The 23,033-nt window shown below is 33.2% G+C and overlaps 1 protein-coding gene across 14 annotated transcripts in view; it reads right to left on the bottom strand.

Moving 5' to 3' along the window:
• CCDC88A (coiled-coil domain containing 88A) overlaps positions 1 to 23,033 on the bottom strand; it is a 138,747-nt gene that overhangs the window by 99,466 nt on the left and 16,248 nt on the right. For all 14 annotated transcript variants that reach the window (XM_049115536.1, XM_025467463.3, XM_025467469.3 and 11 more), the window contains exon 3: positions 8,959 to 9,067. In XM_049115536.1, coding sequence (XP_048971493.1) covers positions 8,959 to 9,067 — 109 coding nt within the window. The remainder of the gene's footprint in view (positions 1 to 8,958; positions 9,068 to 23,033) is intronic.

Below are 23,033 nucleotides of genomic sequence, written 5' to 3' on the forward strand. Positions count from 1 at the left end.
TCTGAATCACTCTTTACTTGATATTATGATGAAGGAGCAAATACCATGAAAAGTTAACTTGTATTGTCCTTTCAGATGTGTAATTCTAGATCCAAATAAACATTTTCCCATAGCCAGTATGTGACATGTACTAGAGGCTCATTAGAATTAACCTTTTATCTGTAATTCTTTGTAGACATATATAAGAATTTTTCAAAGCATTTTCTTCAGTGTTATATTTACTATGCCTTTAAAAAACTATTACCAAAAACATGCATATATTTAAAGAAAAAGCATATACTCTGTATGTGTACCTGGTTAGATAAATAATTAACAATATTAAGAATAAGCATCAAAAACTGCTAATCACTTACTCCAAAGACTGAGGCCGAATCTGGTTATTTAATAAATGAATTTTCCAGTTCAAAGCAAGTTACCTCTAGATGTAACATGCTATGAGCTAAGTAGGTAACAGCAATGGACTTAAAGGAATAAATTTCTAATTCTTCTAATTTTTAGTTTCCTTGACTTGAAGCAGAATTATCAGGACTGTTTTGAACATATGTAAAAGAAATCATAAATAAGAGATAAAATAAAGTAAAAGTAATAAAATAATAAAAGTAATCACTATTTTGTCTCTTCCATTTAGTGGAGACAGTTTAAGTCAGAACAAAGAATACTCAAATTCAGTATCATAAAAAGAGGCATTGAATTTAAAGAGCTCCCCAATTATTAGAAAAAAGCTTTATTTCAACTTCAAGAAAGGATTAATTCTCATTTTACACCTCTTATTTTGGGATAACATGAGTGAAAACTGATAAATCATACTAAAAAATATCAACTTTTCAAGGCAATTTATTATATTGATTTGCCATATAACATTCTATGTTGGTACACTGTTATAACAAAGCTGTCCAGCCAAACAGTAATATTCAATATATATGGTACTAGCTCATCCCTTGTAGCCTCTTCCTCAGTTGGCTCCCCATTCTCTCTCTATTCTGTTACCCCATTCCTCATACTAATCCAGTCTCTTTACAAAGATGAAAGCAACCTCAAAGATTCTTTCACCATATGGTATCATCAATGAGCTCATGTGTTTCACTTTTAACAGTATGAAATTCTATTATATTTGGGTGACACAACTTCTACAGGAAACTGCTAAATTCAAACTTATTTCCATGTATCTAAAAATGTACTTTAGTATAGTAGAATCTTATACCCAGCATAGCATACTCTGATGGAGTAGAGTCCAAAAGCCTAGGCTTAAATGAAAGTTCCATGACTTACCATGTATGTGACTTTTGTTGGGAAAGGTAGGAAATAAAAGTATAAAGTTTTTAAAGTGATAAACATTATAAAATATTAGTTAATGTGAGAAAGTCTACTTTTCTACTCTACTTTTACTTTACTTTCAAATACTAATTTTGTTATTTCTGAAAGTACTAATATTAGGTAAGTCAGGTAAAAACTATACAAATTTTTTAAAACTCAAATTATTCTAAAACCTCTATCTGGTTCTATAAGTTCTTCAGAGGATTATAGCTACATTTTTGTAGAAATTCCTATTTCCCTATTCTAATCTTACAAGTAACATTGAAAAACAGAGAGGACACATAAAAGATATCAGAGGCTAAAAACACCTGACTGCTACTGTTAAAGCTCTATTATATACCCTAGACTTTCCAGACTTCACTTAGTTCTAAAGGTGCTCATCATTAAGGTGCTAACGCAATGGAAAAATGATACACAAATGAGCCCAGGATAAATATGATTTTAAGTAGGAGGAATAAATTAATTGAAGGGTTACGGATGATAACACACATGTATATGAACTAGTGAAGATACTTTACTTTGTTAGAAACGTGATTAAAAAATATTAAAAAGGAGTATGGAGAAGGAATTTTAGCAATACAACTGAAGAGCTGAGAAAGTTATGAGGAAATCAGGGCAGTTACTTATTCAACAACTATTTTCTGTGTTTATTATCTGCCAGACACTGTAGTAGACATTGGAAATACAGTAATGAACAAACAAAAATCTGTGCTCTTGTGGAATGTACATTTTAGTAGAGTAAACAGAAAATAAGTAAAATGGTTTTGATAGTAAGCGCTAAGGATAAAAATAACAAAGCAGGGAATGAAAAGGATTACTGGAGGTAGAGATAAGAAGGTATTCAAGTATTCAAATACAAAGAATTTGAGAATTTTCAGGACCATTTAAGCAAATTTTCACAGAACAGGGAGAAATTCTATCCTCATATGAAAACCATCTAGAACGATCTGGAGAACAGCAATATTTAAAAAAGAAAAAGACAAAACAGAAAACAACTGGCAGAAATTATGTTAATTGAAAAGTGCTCTGATAGATACAAGTAGTTTTATTCCCATTACTTTTTTTGACCTACAACTTTTCTATAAAAAATGGTTTATTATTTTTAGTTGACCATCTAAAAAGGGTTTTTTTCCTGATATACAAGTTTCTGTGAATTAAAGTTCAGTTGCTTAAAGCACTGTAAGAAAGACTATTTCACACATTTCTGCCAGTCACAGACAGTATTTAGTTATTCTTTAAAGATAACTTAAACTAGGCTTCTCCTTCTTCCTATAAGTTATCCATAAACTACATTCATAGTAAGTAGTTAAACAACACTTCTAGCAAAGGGCTGGGCTCATCTTCCTTTTCTGAGTCACACACACGCTGAGCAAAATGCACATTATTACAGTACTAAATATAAGTTTCAAAGATTTCTAAAATATAAGAGTCTCTTCCAATCTATTTTAAAAATTCAAACAATTATATTTATCATAGTATTTGTATTTGTCCTTTTATCTGTGTTATTAGTGAAAAACATTAAGGGGCACCTGGGTGGCTCAGTGGTTAAGTGTCCAACTCTTGATTTCGGATCAGGTCATGATCTCAGAGTTATGAGATTGAGCCCCACATGGGGCTCTGTGTTGGGCATGGAGTCTGCTCAAGATTCTCTCTCCCCCTTTCCTTCAGCCCACCCTCCCTTTCTGAAGAAAGAAAGAAAGAAAGAAAGAAAGAAAGAAAGAAAGAAAGAAAGAAAGAAGAAAGAAAGAAAAAGAAAAGAAAGAAATTAAGATTTATTTTACTGTATTTTAATAGTTTACAGAAAAAAAAAGGAAATGAATGGCATTAAAAAGAGCATCTGACCAAAGTGTCAAAAACGTGATGAAATATAAAGTATGTGTCGTATAAAACAAAGGTCTCGTTTCCTTGGCTCCTAAGTTTTGTTAATAGTCCAAATATTGCTTGTTATAACAGAGGCTAAACAAAACCTTAAAAACTACCAGCTTTTTCTGGCAACTAGATTAATGGTACCAGACCATTTTGTTTTTTATACTTATGACATCAACCATGCAAAAGTTTCCTAATAAATTTAAAAATTTTAATAGTAAAGTGTTCTTTTATTTCTGAGCCTCGAATGATTCAGCTTATTATTTTTTTTAAGACTTCATTTATTTATTTGATAGAGAAGGAGAGCACAAGCAGGGGAAGTGGCAGGCAGAGGGAATAAAAAAGATAGGTAACTTAACAGGTGACAAGAACTGCACTGATGGAGACTTTAACTTAGAAATCTGTCTTATATTAAACAGGCCATGTGTGTCTTGGTTACATACATGAGGGAAAAAATTTAGTAAATCAATTAATTATGTAAATAAGGCAGCTGGTCTATTCCTGAAGATACTTTAAAAGTGTCTTAGAAACATCTTATCTAAGGATACAAAACACTGGGTTGATGGCATAAATGGTTTAATAAACTGATTCTAAAGGAAAAACACAGGGGAATGATACAAGAATTTCAACCTTCAGAATGTTTTGTGTTTTATATGTACCTGAAACAGTCTATCACTTCTAGCCCTAATTAGTCCATTATATTCAAACTCGTATTAATAAAAACAAAAGGGTATATATAACTGGTCACCCAGCAAATGTTAATGAAATATTTACAGATGTGTCTGAAAAAATGGTGACAATTCAAGACAAGTCAAAATGTTAATAATAAAATCACTTGGCATTATAAATATTTGGACTTCTCAAATTTGACACTATTAACATTTTAGGCTGGATAATTCTTAGTTTTAGGAAACCGTGCTGTGGATCACAGGATAGTTAGCTGCATTCCTGGCTTCTACCCACCAAATAGCAGTAGTATTCCTTTGTGTGACAACCAAAAAGGTCTCTAATCACTGACAAATGTTGCTGAGGGGATAAAAGCACCCTTCATTAAGAACCATTTATCTAAACTGTTGAACTGATGGATTTCACAATTTGCTCTTCCCCAAATTTCTTGATGATGATATCATTACATTAACATGATTAATAAAAGGTAATTTCAACACCTGGCTTTAGGCAGGAGGAAGACAAAAAGACAACAGAAGCTGAATAAAAAAGAAATACTACTACATATCACAACATGAATAAACCTTGAAATCATTCTGCTAGGTAAAAGAAGTCAGTAACAAAAGACCAGTAGTATATAATTCCATTTTTATGAAATTCCCAGAATAGGCAAATCTTTAGGGGCAAAAATAGGTTTTTGCAGTTGCCTAACACTGGGGTAGTGGAATTGTGGTGGTGGTATGTGTGCGCGCAGGATAGAGAAAATAGGAGTAACTGCTTATAGACACAGGGTTCTTTTTGGAGTGACAAAATTATTCTAAAATTGGTTGACTGATGTACAACACTCTAAATGTACTGAAAACCATTGAACTGGACATTTTAAATGGGTTAACTGTATAGTACATGAACTAGATTTCAATATAACTGTTTTATAAAACCCCAAAAGCAATAGTATACAATACAGAATTAAGTTGCACTGACAACTGACTTAAGATTCTGATGCAGGGGGATCCCTGGGTGGCTCAGCGGTTTAGCGCCTGCCTTTGGCCCAGGGCACGATCCTGGAGTCCTGGGATCGAGTCCCGCATCGGGCTCCCAGCATGGAGCCTGCTTCTTCCTCCTCCTGTGTCTCTGCCTCTCTCTCTCTATCATGAATAAATAAATAAATAAATCTTTAAAAAAAAATTCTGATGCAGAAATTCCTTTGCCTTCCAAGGAATCTCACTGAAATTTTCAAGGCAAACTTCCATCTCCCTAAAGATAATATAAAATTAAAAATCTGGCCTGGTTTTAACAAGAATGAAATTGATGACTGTCAAAATAAGTCACTGTATCACTTAATTTACTTGTTTCAAATCTAAAAATACTGATATGAAACAATATTAAAAAACAAATAGATGTCTTATTTATTCAAGTCAACTTGAGGAAAATGACAGCTGGAATATTGGCAAGTAATACAAAAAGTTTATTAAAAACCTAGCACAGGGGGATCCCTGGGTGGCTCAGCGGTTTGATGCCTGCCTTTGGCCCAGGGCGCAATCCTGGAGTCCCAGGATCGAGTCCCATGTCAGGCTCCTGGCATGGAGCCTGCTTCTCCCTCCTCCTTTGTCTCTGCCTCTCTCTTTCTCTATGTCTATCATAAATAAATAAATTAATTAAAAAAAAAAAAAAACCTAGCACAGACTTACTTCTGGCAACAAGGAGTACTAGATATTAGAAAGGAAGGAAGGAATCCAAAAGTGCTGTAAAGGTTTTTTTTTTATATATATTTTATTTATTTATTCATGAGAGACACATAGAGAGAGCCAGAGACACAGGCAGAGGGAGAAGCAGGCTCCATGCAGGGAGCCCGATGTGGGACTTGATCTCGGGTCTCCAGGATCACGCCTTGGGCTGAAGGTGGCGCTAAACCGTCCAATGCTGTAAAGTTTTTAAAAATTCTCTTCAAATGACTGAACAATAAACAAACAAACAAACAAATAATCAATCAATCAATCCCTGGGTTCAGCCCATGGCGTGATCCTGGAGTCCCGGGATCGAGTCCCACATCGGGCTCCCTGCATGGAGCCTGCTTCTCCCTCTGCCTATGTCTGCCTCTCTCTCTCTCTTTCATGAATAAATAAATAAAATCTTAAAAAAAATTAAATAAATTAAATAAATAAAAATATAATCCTCAGTTAAAAGACAAAACAGGAAAAAAAACTGAACCATTCAAAGGAAGACAAGAAAGCTGTTTTTCTTGGCCTTTGGTAGAGGCTGAGGAGGGTTATTTCCCTAACGATTTGCAATAATGTAGTACTAGCTTTAAAAAAAAAAATGCAAACACATAAACACATAATTTGCATATACACAAATGCAGAAAAAGGCTTCCAGAAATACATACATTCAGATGCTAATAGTGGTAATCTCTAGGCACTGAAATTATGTTTGCATTTTCTCAATTTTTTCTAGTTTTCTATCGTATACAAGTATTGCTTCTAAATATTATAGTGCTACTTAAAATAAATTAAAGTGGTTCTGGGCTAGTTGCACAAATGAAACAAATCCTCTCTGGAGCAATATATCCTTGGCCCAGACACAAAAGTATTCTCACAAATAAATTCCCTCCCACTCAAAACAAAGTCACAATTAATATACACCCACACCTTACTGCCACTGCTGCCACCACTACCATGAGAAATAGCAAGCTGAAAACAAAAGGTATATTCAGATACCCACAGATCTCACTTCAGATTTTGGAATTATCAGGCATAAAATCTAAAATAGAATAAAAATTTAATTTCTGAAGAAATAAAAGCATGATTAATAAACAAAATAGAAAAGCAAAGAGAAAAAGAATTAAACAGAACTTCTCCAAAGGAAAGAAAGAATTACTGAGTCAAAAGTTAAACAGTGGGTTAAACAGAAGATCTGACACATATGAGAGGCAAAAAAGGATATGAGACTAACAGGAAAGAGAGTTTAGAAGAGAATATTAGCAGACAACAGAGAAAAAAGATAGTTTAACCTAAGAACAAAAATTAGACTGATAGCTTTCTCCAGAACAAAAAGGAATCCTGAGATAGAAGAATAAAATCTGTAAAACACTGAGAGAAAAGTAATTGTTAACAAAGATCTGCATACCCAATAAAACTATCTTTCAGGAACAAGGGTAAAATAAAGGCATTCTCAGACAAATAAACATTGAGAAACTTCATCATTAATAAGTCCTCTCTAAATAAACATTTAAAGGGTATATTTCAGTAAGAAAATAATACCAGAGACAGTTCTGATATAAAAAAGAAAATCCCATGAGAGGGAATAAAAAAAAAAAAGGAAAACACATAGCTTGATCTAAAAGGATATTGATTCTATTTATTTAACAGTATTTACCATATCTAATCTATGGTTTTTTTTAAAAAAAGAACTAAAATACAAGACAAGAACAGCTTAAAAGTCATCATTGGAATGACTGGAGTTAAAATATTCTAAGATCACAGTGATGAGGGAACAGAAGACTAGCTGAGGACAAAGTACATTGACAAGTCCTTGAAACAGGGAGAGTGACATTCCTCTACAGACTCAACTGCCTCAATGTTCCTACTTTGCTAAGGGCAGAAGGCAATCTTAGCCTGATCCCCAGGATCCTGTAAGTCTACTTTAACATATAAAAATTCCTTTAGAAATGTCCTTTATCTCTACCCCCCAAGATACATGTTGGCAATCATCCCCCAAGCACATGGTCCACTGATATACATCTGAAGGGTCTCATGACTTCGGTTTTATTAGTCTATAATAAGTGACCTTTTCCCAATAATAGCTAGTTCACTCAAGGTCTTGGAAATCTTGCTTCCAAAATTCCTTAGAGAGTACACTATCCCCAAACCCCTTCCAACTCCCAGGTATATAATCAGCCACCCCTCACAGGCCTGGGGCAGCAAGTCTTCCTGCCCATAGATTCTGTCGTTTAATAAAACCACCATTTTGCACCAAAGACGTGTCAAGAATTCCTTCTTGGTCGTTGGCTCCAGACCTCACCTATACTCCAAAACTTCATCAATAGCACTATTTCATAAAAGATTAAAGATATTAATTTTGGCCTTTGCTAGGGTAAAAATGGAATGTATAGAGAGTAGCCTTTAAAAAAACAGAGGATGGAAAACATTTAAATCAGTAGAAAAAAAATACGTGGGAACAATTACTTGCAAACAGTATAATTCTCCATAATAATTCAAAAATTTAACTCATTTGCATTCAATCACATAGCTTTCAAGTGGATAAAGGCAAACTTGACAAATCTATCATCATAATGGGAGACTCCAACTTATCTTTCTCAATAACTGACAGATCGAGAGACAAAATTGAACAGGCCATAAAAGGCTGAAAAACGCAATTAACAAACAAGCTTGCTCTGACCCTGCACTCAAAGAACTGGACAGTACCTATCTTTCTGAAATTTACAAGAAATTTTAATAAAAACTAACAACATAATGGGACAAGCCAAGTAACTATTAACAAATGTCAAAGAATCAGTATCATAGAAACTATATTCTTTAATCAAAAAAACAAAGAACATTCTTGAAAAATAAGTTCAGAAATCTAAAGACATGCTTCTAAAGTAGAATAAGAAACCACAATAAAATGAGAAAATGCATAAAAATAAATATTTTTAAAAATACAACATACCAAAATTTGTGTGATGTAGCTTACAGCAATTCTTAAAGGTATATTATACAATAGCCTGAAGAATGATCATATTTAAACTCTGAAATATGATCCAATTTTAGTTTTAAAAAGGACAATAAAAATACACTTTTCAAAGGCATAATTCAAGTAGCTTAAAGTGTTGCAGTATTGAAGCTCTCAGAAACTAGGAACTGGTTTTAAAAATTTATAAAATACAATAATTATTTTTAAAATTAGATAATTATGAAGTGCTTATTTGTATCTTTAATACTGCATAAGTAATAAATTATGTCAATACTGCTCTATCTTCAGCAAATAAACCAGTATCTGGCAGGTAATAAGCATTTAGTATATGTTAGGTGAATGATACTCACCTTTTGTTATTACACAAAAATGTGGTTACACAAGCATTTATTAAAATACTAAATAAAAAAAAGGACCACTTACCTGGTAATAAAATTTTATCTGTCTCACCAAAATGGAAAGATTATGAATTCTAAGTGAGGCATCATTGTTGACTTTTTTATTTACTCTCTGACTCTCCGATTTAGGATTACTGTAAGAAATTAAGAACAGATGCTTTAGTCTAAAATTATATCGTAATATACCTATTATCCTACAGATGACTGAAAATAACCACAGAATGAATTTTTTCTTTAAAAAAATTATATATCTATATGTATTAAGAGATGATCCAAAAGGACAGGTTTTTTTGACATGTGTTCTGTGTTTCTAATTAATATAAATGCATTTGATATTTCTAAGGCAATGGTAAAAGAAATTTGAAGCGTAAGTCAGATATTGTCCTTCATTCTCAATTTGTTTCTCCATCTTCCTGGGATGATTAACCTCTTCTTTCCCTTAAATATATGTATTTCCATTACCCAAAATAAATCTATTTAAGTCAAGAATATAAAATATGAACTAATAACCAAGAAATGCTGTATCTCCTCACTGAATATTTGAGCAGGCACTGTCCTGAAAAAATTAAACAATGTAGTTATGACACAGGTTTAATCTTTAATCTTGCGTAAACTTTAGATTCAATGAAAACAAATGGTTGAATGATTCTGAGGTAGCAGAAACGGAGGAAAAATAGACCATGGTTTAGAATGAGAAATTCAATTAACACCAAAAGCAAAGGCAATACAAACAAAAATAAAGAGGTGTGACTACATAAAACTAAAAAGCTTCTGCACAACAAAGGAAACCATCAACAAAATGAAAAGGCAGCCTATGAAATAGGAGAAAATATCTGCAAATCATATAACTGATAAGAGGTTAATATCCAAAGTATATTTTTTAAAAAAACCTCAACAGCAAACAGTCTGATTTTAAAATGGGTAGAGAAACTGAACAGACATTTTTCTAAAAAAGACCTACAAATGGCCAATAAGTACATGAAAAGGTACTCAATATAATTAATCAAAAAAACACAAATCAAAAGCATAATGAAGTACCACTTTACATCTGTTAAAAGAGCTACCTCAAAAACATAAGATATAACAATTGTTAACAAGGATCTGGAGAATAGGGAACTCTTTGTGCACTGTTGTTAAGAATATAAATTGTTGCATCCACTGTGGAGGTTCATCAAAAAATTAAAAATAGAACTACTGTATGATTTAGCAAGCAACCCCATTTTTCAATATATAAGCCAAAGGAAATGAAAATCGAATCTTGAAAAGATATCTGCATGTTCACTGCAGTATTATTTATAATAGCCAATACAGGGAAACAACATAACTGTCCATCAACAGATAAATGCACAAAGAAGATGTGAGATACACACACCTTATATGTATATATTAGAATTATTATTCAGCCTTGAGAAAGGAAATCCTGCCATTTGCAACATACAAATGGACATTGAAGGCATTTGATAATAAGCAAGACAGAGACAAATAATGTTCTTTTTTTTTTTTTAACTTGTTCGTTTTAAGAAGAATAGGAAATTCAAGTACAAGTGGTGACACTAGAACAGAAGGGAAGTTGATGCTAGAACACAAGCAGGTATGAGCTAGCTCCTCATTAGGGCAAAGAGGCCAGGCTAGAGAAAGAGCAATTAACAAATGTCTGTTTCTTAATCTACTGTTTCAGTTGAAACAGTACACATTAAATCAGGATTTCCTATGCAAGGGCTGAACACATATCATAAAGCAGGAACCTATGCAGTTGTTGGGACAGAGTACTGTCCTATGATTATAACTTTAACTGCCATACCTACACACAAGAATGCAGAAAAGTAAAGAAATTGATAACTATACAAAAGAGGAAGTGAATAGAATCTCTCATTTCTTTTTTTTTTTATTTTTTAATTTTTTTATTTATTTATGATAGTCACAGAGAGAGAGAGAGAGAGAGAGAGAGAGAGAGAGAGAGAGAGGCAGAGGGAGAAGCAGGCTCCATGCACCGGGAGCCCGACATGGGATTCGATCCCGGGTCTCCAGGATCGCGCCCTGGGCCAAAGGCAGGCGCTAAACTGCTGCGCCACCCAGGGTTCCCGAATCTCTCATTTCTTAATCCTTCCCTTTTTTACCCAGTTCATTACACTCCTAACACCTTCAGTTCCTTCCCCAGACAGATTAGACTTTATTGGTGCTTTATTTTAATAATTCTCAAACTTTTAGGCTCCAAACAACTTTTGCTTTTGCGGGCTATATTTTCTGTAATAGAAATTAATACCGAGAAGGCTTCACAGGGATTTAGTTGTTAACTTATTTTTAAAATAATAAATTACATGCTTAAACATATCAAAGCAAAAAAGTTAGTGAGAAGAATAGCACTATTTTGACACATCTCTTTAATTTCTAATTTAAACTTGAAAAACAGGGTTGCCTGACTTTATTTCTGAATTCATCTATCTATTGTTTGTGGTATATTGGTTCATGTACATGAAGGAAATTTAGCCTTACTCAGATATGTACTTTGAAGTAGAAAGATCCTTTGGCACCCCTGAGAGGATCCTCAAACCATACTCTGAGAATTATTGTTTCACTGAGAATTATCGTTTTACCTCAAGTATTCTCTTGGCAACACTCCCAACATTTTGATCTTTTGTCATGTGACCAAACTAACACAATCAATCCCCAACAACAGATCAGTTGAACCATGTACAGTGAGATTGCTCACAACATTAGATGAGAAAATAATACAACCAAAGTAAGCTGAAATATCAAATAGGATGGAACAGCTAGTACCAAACTTGCCTTCTTGCTATAAACAGCTAGAAAACTGGACAGAAAATGAAATAATTGTTTCAGACTTTGGACAGCAGGTATGCAATACTAGCAAGATTCTCTTTAGTGAAGCAGTGAGGCACTTTCCAGAATGAGGTATTGGGAGGGATAGCCCAAGTCTCACTGAACCTAAGGACCCAAAACTTAGAGTTCAAGGAAACTGAAGTAACTAAAATTTTCAGAAAAGAATACAGAGACAAGAGAACTATCCTAACATATAAGAGAGCTCCAAATATATGCCCTTAAGATTTTGGCTAAATACTAAGTTGTGCATGTGTACCCTAAATCCACAAGGCTGAGTAGAGGATAACTACAGGAATGCTGTAAGCTAAATAACAACCAAAGCTCACAAAATAGAGAAATTCGAGTTCTGACTGGCTGGAGTAAAAGAGACCTTGATAAACACCCAGAGCATTTAGCAGAGAGACCTCAGAAAAATATCTTAGAAGTAAGAATAATAGAGCAGTTGAGTAAAAACTATTCCAGAACCTTCCCAACAAAGCTTATAAAAATAAGCCTTGAAAAGATCAAGCTAATTACAAGCAACTTGACAACATGCCAAAACAAAATTCATCACTTCTTAAAGGAGGAGGGATCTAGACACTCCACAATGTAATAACCAAAATGTGTACTATACAATAAAAAAAATTACTAGACATGCAAAGAAGGAAAATAAGTGACTCATGACCAGGAAAGAAAAACAGTCAATAGAAACAGACCCAGAAATAGAAGAGATTATACACAGAGAAGACAAGGATTTTTAAAAAACCATTATAAATGCAGAAGACCCTTAGATGAAGTGGAATTAGAGGTGCTGACCCCTTGCACAGCCAAAAATCCACATAAAAGTTTTGATTTTCCCCCAAACTTAACTACTAATAGCCTGTTTCTCAGAACCTTGTCAATAACATAAGCAGTCAACTGACATATATTTTGTATATGTACATATACTGTATCCTTATAACAAACTCGAGAAAAAAATTAAGAAAATTATAAAATACATTTATAGTACTGTACTGTATTTATTAAAAACATCTGTGTATATGTGGACCCACGCAGTTCAAACCTGTGTTATTCAAGGGTCAACTGTAAAAGGACTTAAAAAAGAAAACACAAACATTATGTGGAGAGAAATGGAAACTTAAAGAAAAATCCCAAATGAAACTTCTAAAGCTAAAAAATACCTATCTGAAATGATAAATTCACTGCATGTTCTTTTTTTTTTTTTTAAGATTTTATTTATTTATTCATGAGACACAGAGAGAAAAGCAGAGACATGGGCAGAGGGAGAAGCAGGCTCCACCCAGGGAGCCCGATGTGGGACTCGATCCTGGGTCTCCAGGATCATGCCCTGGGCCAAAGGCAGACGATTAATCACTGAGCTACCAGGTGTCCCACATTGCATGTTCTTAATAGTAGACAGGAATAAAAAAAAATCCAAAGCAGAGGAAAAAAATTTAAAACCTGAAAAGAATGGAGTCTAAGTAATTTATGGGGCAGTATCAAACTTACAGAAAAGTTGTGTGGCCAAGTAGTCTTTTTCCCAAACCTCTTGAAAATAAGTTGCTGACCCAACATTCAACAATCTCCAAGTATTTTAGTGTTTATTTTCTAAAAACATGTATAATTGTCAAAATCAGGAAATTAATATCTTGCTATCATCCCATCTTTAGAATTCATCCAAGTTTGTTATTTCCAAATAATGAATGGGTGTATCCTTTCTATGAAAAAGATCTAATTCAGAATCACACTTCTCATTCAGTAGTCTGAACTTCCATCTTTAGTTTCTTTCAGCTTGGAAGAGTTTCTGTCTTTCCTTGAATTTCATGACCTAGGCACTTTAAAAGGTTAAAGCCAGTTATTCATAGAATGTCCTTCAATTGGGTTTACCTCATTAGACTGTGTCTGATTCATAATTAAGTTCAGGTTATATATATTTGAAAGCAAAAACACAGAAAAGATGTGGCTTTTCTCAACGTATCCTAAGAGATGGTGCATGATTTCAATTTGTCTCATTACTGATAACATTCTCTTTTATCACTTGATTAAACTGGTAACTGCCAGTTTTCTCCATGATAATTATTTTTCTTTTGTAATTATTAAGTTTTTTGTGAAGACATACTTTGTAATTATGTCAATAATCTGATCATCAATTTATTTATATCAATACATACTAATGATTCCCTGTAATATTCAATGGATCATAGTCTATTATTATAATTATTTTTGATAACTAGTGTAGATTGCCTTTTCATTTTGTTGATTGTTTCTTGTATTTTGCATAAGTTTTTAGTTTAATGCAATCCCCTTTGTCTAATTTTGCTTTTGTCCTGTGCTTTTGGAGTCAGATCCATCATTGAGTTCTTCAAAACCAATTTATAATTTTCTCTAAGAAGAATTTTTATTACTATGTGCTTAAGTACCTCCTCATTTTTGCTGTTAGAATGTAATACTTTTAAAATATATGTGCTAATAGTTATTACTGATATATGAATGCTATCAATTTTTGTGTATTGCTTTTACCTTTAGAAACCTTACTAAATTTTCCTATTCTCATAGGTTGTCTGTTGGTGCCTTTGGAGGTTGTTTTGAATATAATTTGTAGTTTTTTCAATACTGATAATCAATTATCCCAACACCAATTACTAAAGAGTTTATTTCCTACTGATCTCTATGATATATTAGATTCCCATATAAGTATGAGCCTACTTGTGGAGTCTGTTGTGTTCCCTTAGCCCATTTGTCTATTTCTGTCTTAAAAACCTTTCCAATATCCCTAGTTTTATTATCTTGATTCTATTAAAGCAAGCCCCTCTCTTTTGTTTTCTAAATTGTCCTGATTAGTCATATATGCTGCTCTTTTCTCTGAATTTTAGGATATTTAAAAGGTTCTAGGAAAAACCTTGTCAAGAATTATTAGGATCTTATTAACAATAATAATTTGAAAACACTGACATCAGTAAAATTGTTAAAATATTCCCACACAGATCTCATACACACTTAAGTAAGTTTTTTTTTTTCTTATTAGGCTTTTGTTTGTGAAATGATTTTTTCTACTATATTGCGTATTTGGTCATTGCTAGTATATAGTAGGAAAAACTGGGGGATCCTGGGGTGGCTCAATGGTTTAGCGCCTGCCTTTGGCCCAGAGCATGATCCTGGAGTCCTGGGATCGAGTCCCATGTTGGGCTCCCTGCATGGAGCCTGCTTTTCCCTCTGCCTGTGTCCCTGCCTCTGTCTCTTTCTCTATGTGTCTCTCATGAAAAAATAAATAAAATCTTTAAAAATAATAAAAATAATAGGAAAACTGCAGCTTTTATATATTACACTTCTGATTAACCACCTTTCAAAGTTTAGTTTATTCAGTTCATTTTCTTGGGCTTTCTAGTATAAAACATTTTTTTAGCATCAGCAAATAACAGTTATTTCCTCTTCTCCCATCTGACACTTAATTTCTATTTCTTTACTTACTGAATCAACATATAATGAAGGTAAGAGCCTTATCTCCTTATCTCCTCAAATTTAGTAAAACAGATTTTAATGTTTCACCATTAACGTATAACGTTTGCTGTAATTTTCCTATATATACCTTCCTTCGGGTTAAAGTTCCCTTCTACTCTTTACTCAGTATCTGAATGGGTGCTGAATTGTACTTGTTTTTCTACATCTATTTCCATCTGATTCTTCTTCTTTAATTATGTTAATGTAGTCAGCTACATTATTATATCTTCTAATAGTGAGTTGTCCTCACAATCCTAGACTGAGTAAATAGTGTAAACAACCATTCTCTTTTTTTGGTACATACTCTATCATAGGCCTTCTAGTACTTAAATACCTTTACGCCTCTCATTTTCTCACTTGACTATAAGTACCTTGACAGCAGAAACCATATATTATTCACATTCTTTTTAAAGATTTTATTCATTTATTTAATCATGAAAGACACAGAGAGAGAGGCAAAGACACAGGCAGAGGGAGAAGCTGGCTCCACGCAGGGAGCCCGATGTGGGACTCGATCCCAGGACTCTGGGATCACGCCGTGGGCCAAAGGCAGACACCCAACCACTGAGCCACCCGGGCACCCCTATTATTCACATTATTATCCCTAAAAAGTAGCATATGTCCTAACAACGTTATTTGAGTAAATAAAAATAATATACAATCTGAGACTAAGCATAGTGTTTCAAAAATGGTTGTTTCCTAATAAGAGTAATGAGATGACATTCTCCAAGCTAACAACTCATTTGGCAGCCCAGAATAGATACTCCCCACAAAGGTTCGTATCCCAAAGATCAGCTGAAATAACAGAGTCCTAACCTACAATTTGAGATCTATAGAACAAGGAAGAATAGTAGTAAGACCGGCCAAATCTGACCTGTGACTGATTTATCCTTAGTGCAAGAGAATTAAGAATAGCCCAAGGCAAATGAGTATAACTGGAAAAGTGGGCCTCCGAAGTAAAGCACCAACCAGAACTAGCTACTTAACAAAAACAAGGAGACTGTATTGCAGAAATCAGATTATATGTGATAGCGAACAAAGACAAACAGCAGCATGGTCAGAAAATCACAGTTAAAAACTCAGAATGCTGAAAAGAAAATGTTGTTTTATATAAACAATTCTTATACACTTAGTAAGTTAAACACTTATTGAGTACCTACTGTGGCCACAGTATGTAACATATAAGAGCTTAGTTTAGTTAATCTATCAATGTGGAGAAGAGTATACAGATAATTGTAATTGGGACAGGAGAGCAAGAACAACAGCAGTAACAAAAATGTTAGGTAACCAACAATTATGTAAATTTCACCTACAATCATAGAGATTCAGTAAATGTCTCTCTAGCCTTCTTCTATATTTTAATTTTTATTTTCCTTCCTCTATATTTGAATCCCCTTATATAGTCACCTGTGACTGCCTCCTATTTGTACACTGATAAGAGACCTAAAAAACACTTTGATATTTTAATAAACCCAGACATTTAATTCTGACAACAAATATTTACAAATAATTTCAATATTACTACTTAAAGTATATAGAAATTGGGGTGCCTGGGTGGCTCAGATGGTTAAGCATCTGCCTTTGGTTCAGGTTGTGATCTCAGGGCCCTGGGATCAAGGCCTACACGGGGCTCCCCACTCAACAAGGAGTCTGCTTCTCCCTCTCCTCTGCCCTACCCCTAGGCTCGTGCTCTCTCTCTCTCTCTCTCTCAAATGAATAGATAAAATCTTTTTTAAAAAAAGAAATAGTAAGTATATATAAACTAAAAATCTGTACAAATTTATAGTGCAAGTCCATCATTGCAGGACAATATATAATTTGGGTTATACTTTGAAATGGATGTGTGATATTCTCATAGACACAAGTGATTTAATTCTCACTTCAACAAATTTTATAATGTAAATATTACCTTTGTCCCTAACAGTTGTTACCAAGTTTCTCTGTGTTCTTTAAGTTGATATATCTTTTTAAAGTTTTAAGGTTCTAAAATAAATAATAAATAAATAAATAAATAAATAAATAAATATAAATAAAGTTTTAAGGTTCTTTTTAAAATTTTTATGCCCAACATTCTTCACATGGTATTTCAAAATGTATTCAGTTGCCAGAAAAGCCTCTGGCCTCCTTTGCATAAAGCTCTTCTAAGAATTAGCAAATTTTAAGAATTTAGAATTTTGGTTTTCTTAAAATCTTTTAAGAATTTTTTGTAAAGACAATTTTATTTATAGGTTTGATATTAAGTTTTTCAGCCTTTGAGAAAGATTCCTTGAAACAATTAAGACAACCCTGAATATAAAAGAGAACAGTTTAGTTTTTATACACTAAGGATATCAGATGGATTATTTTAGCAATCTGAGAAAAACTAAAAAATGCAACTTACAAAAGCTAGAGAAAGTATTTCAAAAACTACACAGAAAAGTACTTCAACACTTAAAATTAACCTCACACTTAACACAGATTATTAAAGATAGGGGAATGAATGTTTCCTGCATCTTTTCATAAAACTATAGTGCTTTATGTTTACAAATCTTTGCTCCAAGTACATGGATTTTGAGGAGATTTCTATAATCTAGACTCATTTGGAAATCTAATAGCGAAGTTCTTTGGTAGAACAGCTGATACTAGGTACCCAGTTCCAGTTTCTAATCCACACTGTACCTATTGAAAGTTATTTTAATATGAAAACAGAACTGAAAGGTTCTTGTTTAGAATCTGAATAATACATCACTAATCCATCACAGCCTATCCATAAACTTTCTGGATTTGGGAGACCAGGATAACTGCTAATAAACACTCTAGGCATGGACCTAGAGAACAATAAACTTTCAATTACAAAGCTTGGGTTTCTCATTTGATTCATGCCTAATTTAAGTTAGGGTCATAATGACATATGTTAGGATCATAGGGAACAGGCCCTTTCACCCCAAGAATGCAATCTCTTCATGTGAGAAGGATGGACTACCTTCAGGTGAAACTGTCTGAAAAGTCCTAATCTCCACTCTCTGATAAAAGATAGCTGATTACTGAAGGAGAGACTTACTGAAAATTATGTACATCACGAAAATTAGTAACTTCAGAAAAAATAGGGTTTTTTCCCCAAAGAAAAATGTAGGCTCTGCAGAAAACATCAGTTATACTAATATGAATATTGATTTAACTAAATTTGTAATAAATATATTAGAAGGAAAGAAGATATAGAGATGGCCATTAAAAAAAAAAAAAGCTAAACCTTCATCTACCATTATTCAGAAGCCCACAGACAATGTCTCTCAAAGAGATAAATCAAGAAATACAAGGGTGGGCATGGTACCACTATAAATAGGACTTAACAACATTAGAAACTGCTTTTAAAAAGTTGAATTTTTACTCTAGGAAACAGAACTGAGAGTTAAGTTAAGAGCAGGGATTACATTTTTCACTATGAACCTTTATTTATTTATTTTTCTTTTTAAAGATTTTATTTATTTGAGAGAAAGAGAACATGGGCCGCACACACTAATGGGAGATAAGGGCAGAGGGATAGGGAGAAGCAGACTCCCCACTGAGCAGGGAGCTAGAAGACACAGGAGCTAGAAGACACAGGACCCTGAGATCACAACTACAGCCAAAGGCAGATGCTTAACTGACTGAGTCACCCAGGCACCCCCACTATGAACCTTTTAGTATTAATTAATTCTTTTAAACACATAAAGCATTTTTTAAAGAGAGTAAGACACGCAAAAAAAAAATCATTTTGTGAAGCCTGTCCATTTTATTTACTTCTAGGAAAAACGATAAATAATTATATCCTGTTGTTACTTCACTGAAGCACATTTAAAGAGGCTATACATGTAGGATTCAGTGCAAGAGATTCAGAATCATATTTGTCAGACTATGAATAAACATAATAAAACAATCTAAAAAATTTCTTCTGTAAAAGGTATGCATTCTATGTAAAAAACAGAAAATACTACATTCCTGCATGTATTTTAAGGATCATTTTTTTATACAATAAAAGTCACAGTACAGTAATTTAAATAAATTGGGGTATAATATGAATCCAGAATTCTCTAAAAAGAAATTATAGTCCATTAAATATTCTAAATACTGTTTTTCCTTCATGTTTAATACTTAAAATACTAAACAAAGATTAATCCATAATATAGGGTCGATTAATGCAGTTTTGATTAAACTCTTTTTGAAAGCATACTTTTTTAAAAGAATTTCTCTTTGGAAAGACCCTTTGCTAAAATAAAAGATGAGCTTCTGAATGAGACACATATGATACGTGAGCAAGTAATTTTCTAATCATACATAGCTATTTCCAAGCCAACATAATCTCAGATCAACCATATCCTTTTATAAGATGAAAACTGAGAAATGCTTTAGAGGCAAATAGCCTAGCAATATAGTTCAAATCTGTCCAGCCAGAACTTAAATGCAACATGGCAGTAAAAGAGGGCCTCAAGCAATTTCACATTTATAAATGACCTACTTATGACAAGATGCATTAATTTCAATAAGCAGGCAATAGTATTATCTACTATTGTATACAGTAATTTTTAAATTAGGTAAAAGATGAAAAGAAAATAAGCAATTCTGCGACACTAACATTCTAAGATTTGGTCCATGTATAACCAAGGATTATGTCTTTACTTATTCATTGACTAATGTCTATGAGAAACAGAAATCTGATAGTTTTAATGGCTTTATGCTCTTCTACCCAGACTGCAAGCCTGTTATGTATCCTCCTGGACCATCTGTTTAGTGTTGGTGCTTAACAACTACATGTGCTCATGTTTTTGATCATGCCATTCTAATTTAAAACTAGTTGTAATGGAGATTATTTTAATTTTTGAGATATTTTATAATGTAACATATAACTACATAACATTTGCATGTCACTATGAAACATCTGAAATAAGTATTTGCTCATCTAACTTCAAATGTGCATATATCAGAATGATTGCTTCGTGAAAAATAATTAAGTAAAGCATAATCACCATATAGTGTTATCCAAGTAGCAAGGTAACCCAGCCTTGAGTTTATCAGTGAAATAAGTGGTTTTTAAAAAAGTATCCAGGTGGCTCAGTTGGTTAGGCGTCTGCCTTCAGCTCAGGTTATGATACCAGGGTCCTGGAATTGAGTTCTACATTTGGGCTCCCTGCTCAGTGGGGAATCTGCTTCTCCCTCTCCACCAGCCCCCTGCTTGTGATCTCTCTCGCATGCTCTCTCTCAAATAAATAAAAATCTTTTAAAAATCTTTTTAAAAATTAAAAAGAATCCGTTCACCTTAATTTCTCTACCTTCTCACATCAATCACTGCACATGATGGCAAAGAATAAAACCTAGTATTAATATAATTTTGTATATGTCTATTTATATATAGGATATTTTCATATATATTAACTAATTTGGTTTTTTTTCTTTTTTTTTTAACTAATTTGATCTTTACAAAGACTGAACAGTCATTTTTGGAGAGGTATGTAACATATAATTACCACATGGACATCTCCACACAACCCTCCTTCCTGTACTTTCTCATAATTTAAGATACATTAAGTTATCTCTTCAAAAGTTGAAAAATATGTATGACATTTACTAATTAACCCATGACTAAGCTAAGAGGACAGCATTACACTCACTGATTTAACAAAAAGAACTAATGCTTTATTTTTTTTAATTTTTATTTATTTATGATAGTCACAGAGAGAGAGAGAGAGAGAGAGAGAGGCAGAGACACAGGCAGAGGGAGAAGCAGGCTCCATGCACCGGGAGCCCGACGTGGGATTCGATCCCGGGACTCCAGGATCGCGCCCTGGGCCAAAGGCAGGCACTAAACCGCTGCGCCACCCAGGGATCCCTAGAACTAATGCTTTAAATAGAAAAGTTGCAGATGGACACAGAAATAATAAAAATCCAATACTATATGATATTTAACTTTGTTTTTATCTGAATTGGATAAAATGACTGAGTATCTAGCTATCTTTTACTTCTTATAATGAGCCACATGGGCCCTTCATATATTAAGCTAGAAGCTTTCCAACTTTTCAGTTTGAGAACCACTTTCTTTCCACTTTTAAACATTACTGAGGACTCTAAAGAGCTTTTATTTAAATGAAGTATACCTATGTATATCTATGTTAGAAATTAAAATTAAGAACCAGCAAATAATTAATCTAAAAAAACCCAAACTCCTTGAATGTTAATATAGAGAGCATTTTTATGATAAATAAATATATTTTCCAAACATAGAAAAAATTTTAGTGGGAATGACATTCTTTTACAACTTTGTAAATCTCTTTAATGTTTAGCTTAATAGAAAACATGTGAATTCTTAAAACTGATTCTGCATTCGATGTGTTGTGACATACTATTTTGTTCAAAGTAACTGAAGAAAATTAACCTCCCACAAATATGTAGAGTATTTTAACAGCCCTCTCAGATAATTAATATTCTTCTTTGATACTATCAAACTTCTGTAGAGTGGTACTTTCTTAAAGATTGGTTGCACTATAAATTCTGAAACTCTATCAGTGAACTCTTTTTACTGTTATATATTAAAATCCATTGGTGTATCTGGAATGTTGAATACATGATTTATATATACACGGTTTCTTATCATAACTGGTCATTTTGAAAATATTTGTTCACTGAGTTATAAAGATTTTCCAAACACTACACACTTTATTATTCAGTATAAAAAATCACATTAATCAATATCACCCCAATCTCATCAAAATTGTCTTTAAATATCAAGAAGCTATCAAGCTCTTGTTTTCTGTAATTCAGGTTTTATCAAGACAACACAATAGTCTTCCTTGAAATGGTAGGCTTACTTTGTTCATTTTTGAAAAAATGTCTGCCCAATACTCAAGTCTGAATAACCAGTTTGTCTGTTAATCATTTTTTCAAATAAAGTGTTCCACAAAATAGAGACTTGTTCAGCTTGCAACTCATGAAAAATTTGTAAGAACTCTTCCTTGAGATAATCATATTTTATTATGTAACAGAAGTATTTTATGCATACTTCCCATTTTTGTCCTATAGAATATTAAAAACAATACACACAAGGTCAAGAGTCAATACAAAAACTTTTACTGCTACACCAAGAACATTTTAAAGTGAAACTAGACTTCCTTTTAATTCTAAGTACACAGTGTGAGAAGAATACATGATTATAGAACAATTTGGTACCACTCCTTGATTCATGCTAAGGTGTCAGCACTATTACCCATCTTTGCTTTTGCACCATTGGTGCTTTTGCAACACAGGCAAAAAAAGGCAAATGACATCTTAATAGTATTGTAAAAATAATTTTGGTCTGGCAGACTGGCAGGAGTCTGTTAGGTCTGCCGTTGAGATCCACTGTATTAGGCAAATCAGTTCCTCTTCTTGGTATGGAGATCTGAGGATTTAGTATTATGGCTAATCAGTGCCTTCATAAAGTAAGCGAACCCTCTTTTATATGGTAAAAGTTACCACACGGCCAGTAACGAAAACAAAGTTTATAGCACCAATGAGCATCACTGATCCATGTTAGAACATTCATCCATTGTCCTTAAACCTTATCATAGAGTCAGAGAGGTTTGTTTAAATTTGTTTTAGTCAGTATTTTGGGGTAGTATTTGCTCCAAATCCAGTCAGTTCTAGAGACTCAAGAAATCTCAAACTGAGCTGATACATAATTAGGTATTTTACTTGATCAGTGACAGACTTGACTAGTACAGCTTTTACTCACACATCCTAGCAATTCAATAGAGAAAGCGTTTTTTTTTTTTAAGATTTTATTTATTTATCTGA

This window comes from Canis lupus, chromosome 10, assembly GCF_003254725.2.
Source record: "Canis lupus dingo isolate Sandy chromosome 10, ASM325472v2, whole genome shotgun sequence".
NCBI lineage: Eukaryota > Metazoa > Chordata > Mammalia > Carnivora > Canidae > Canis > Canis lupus.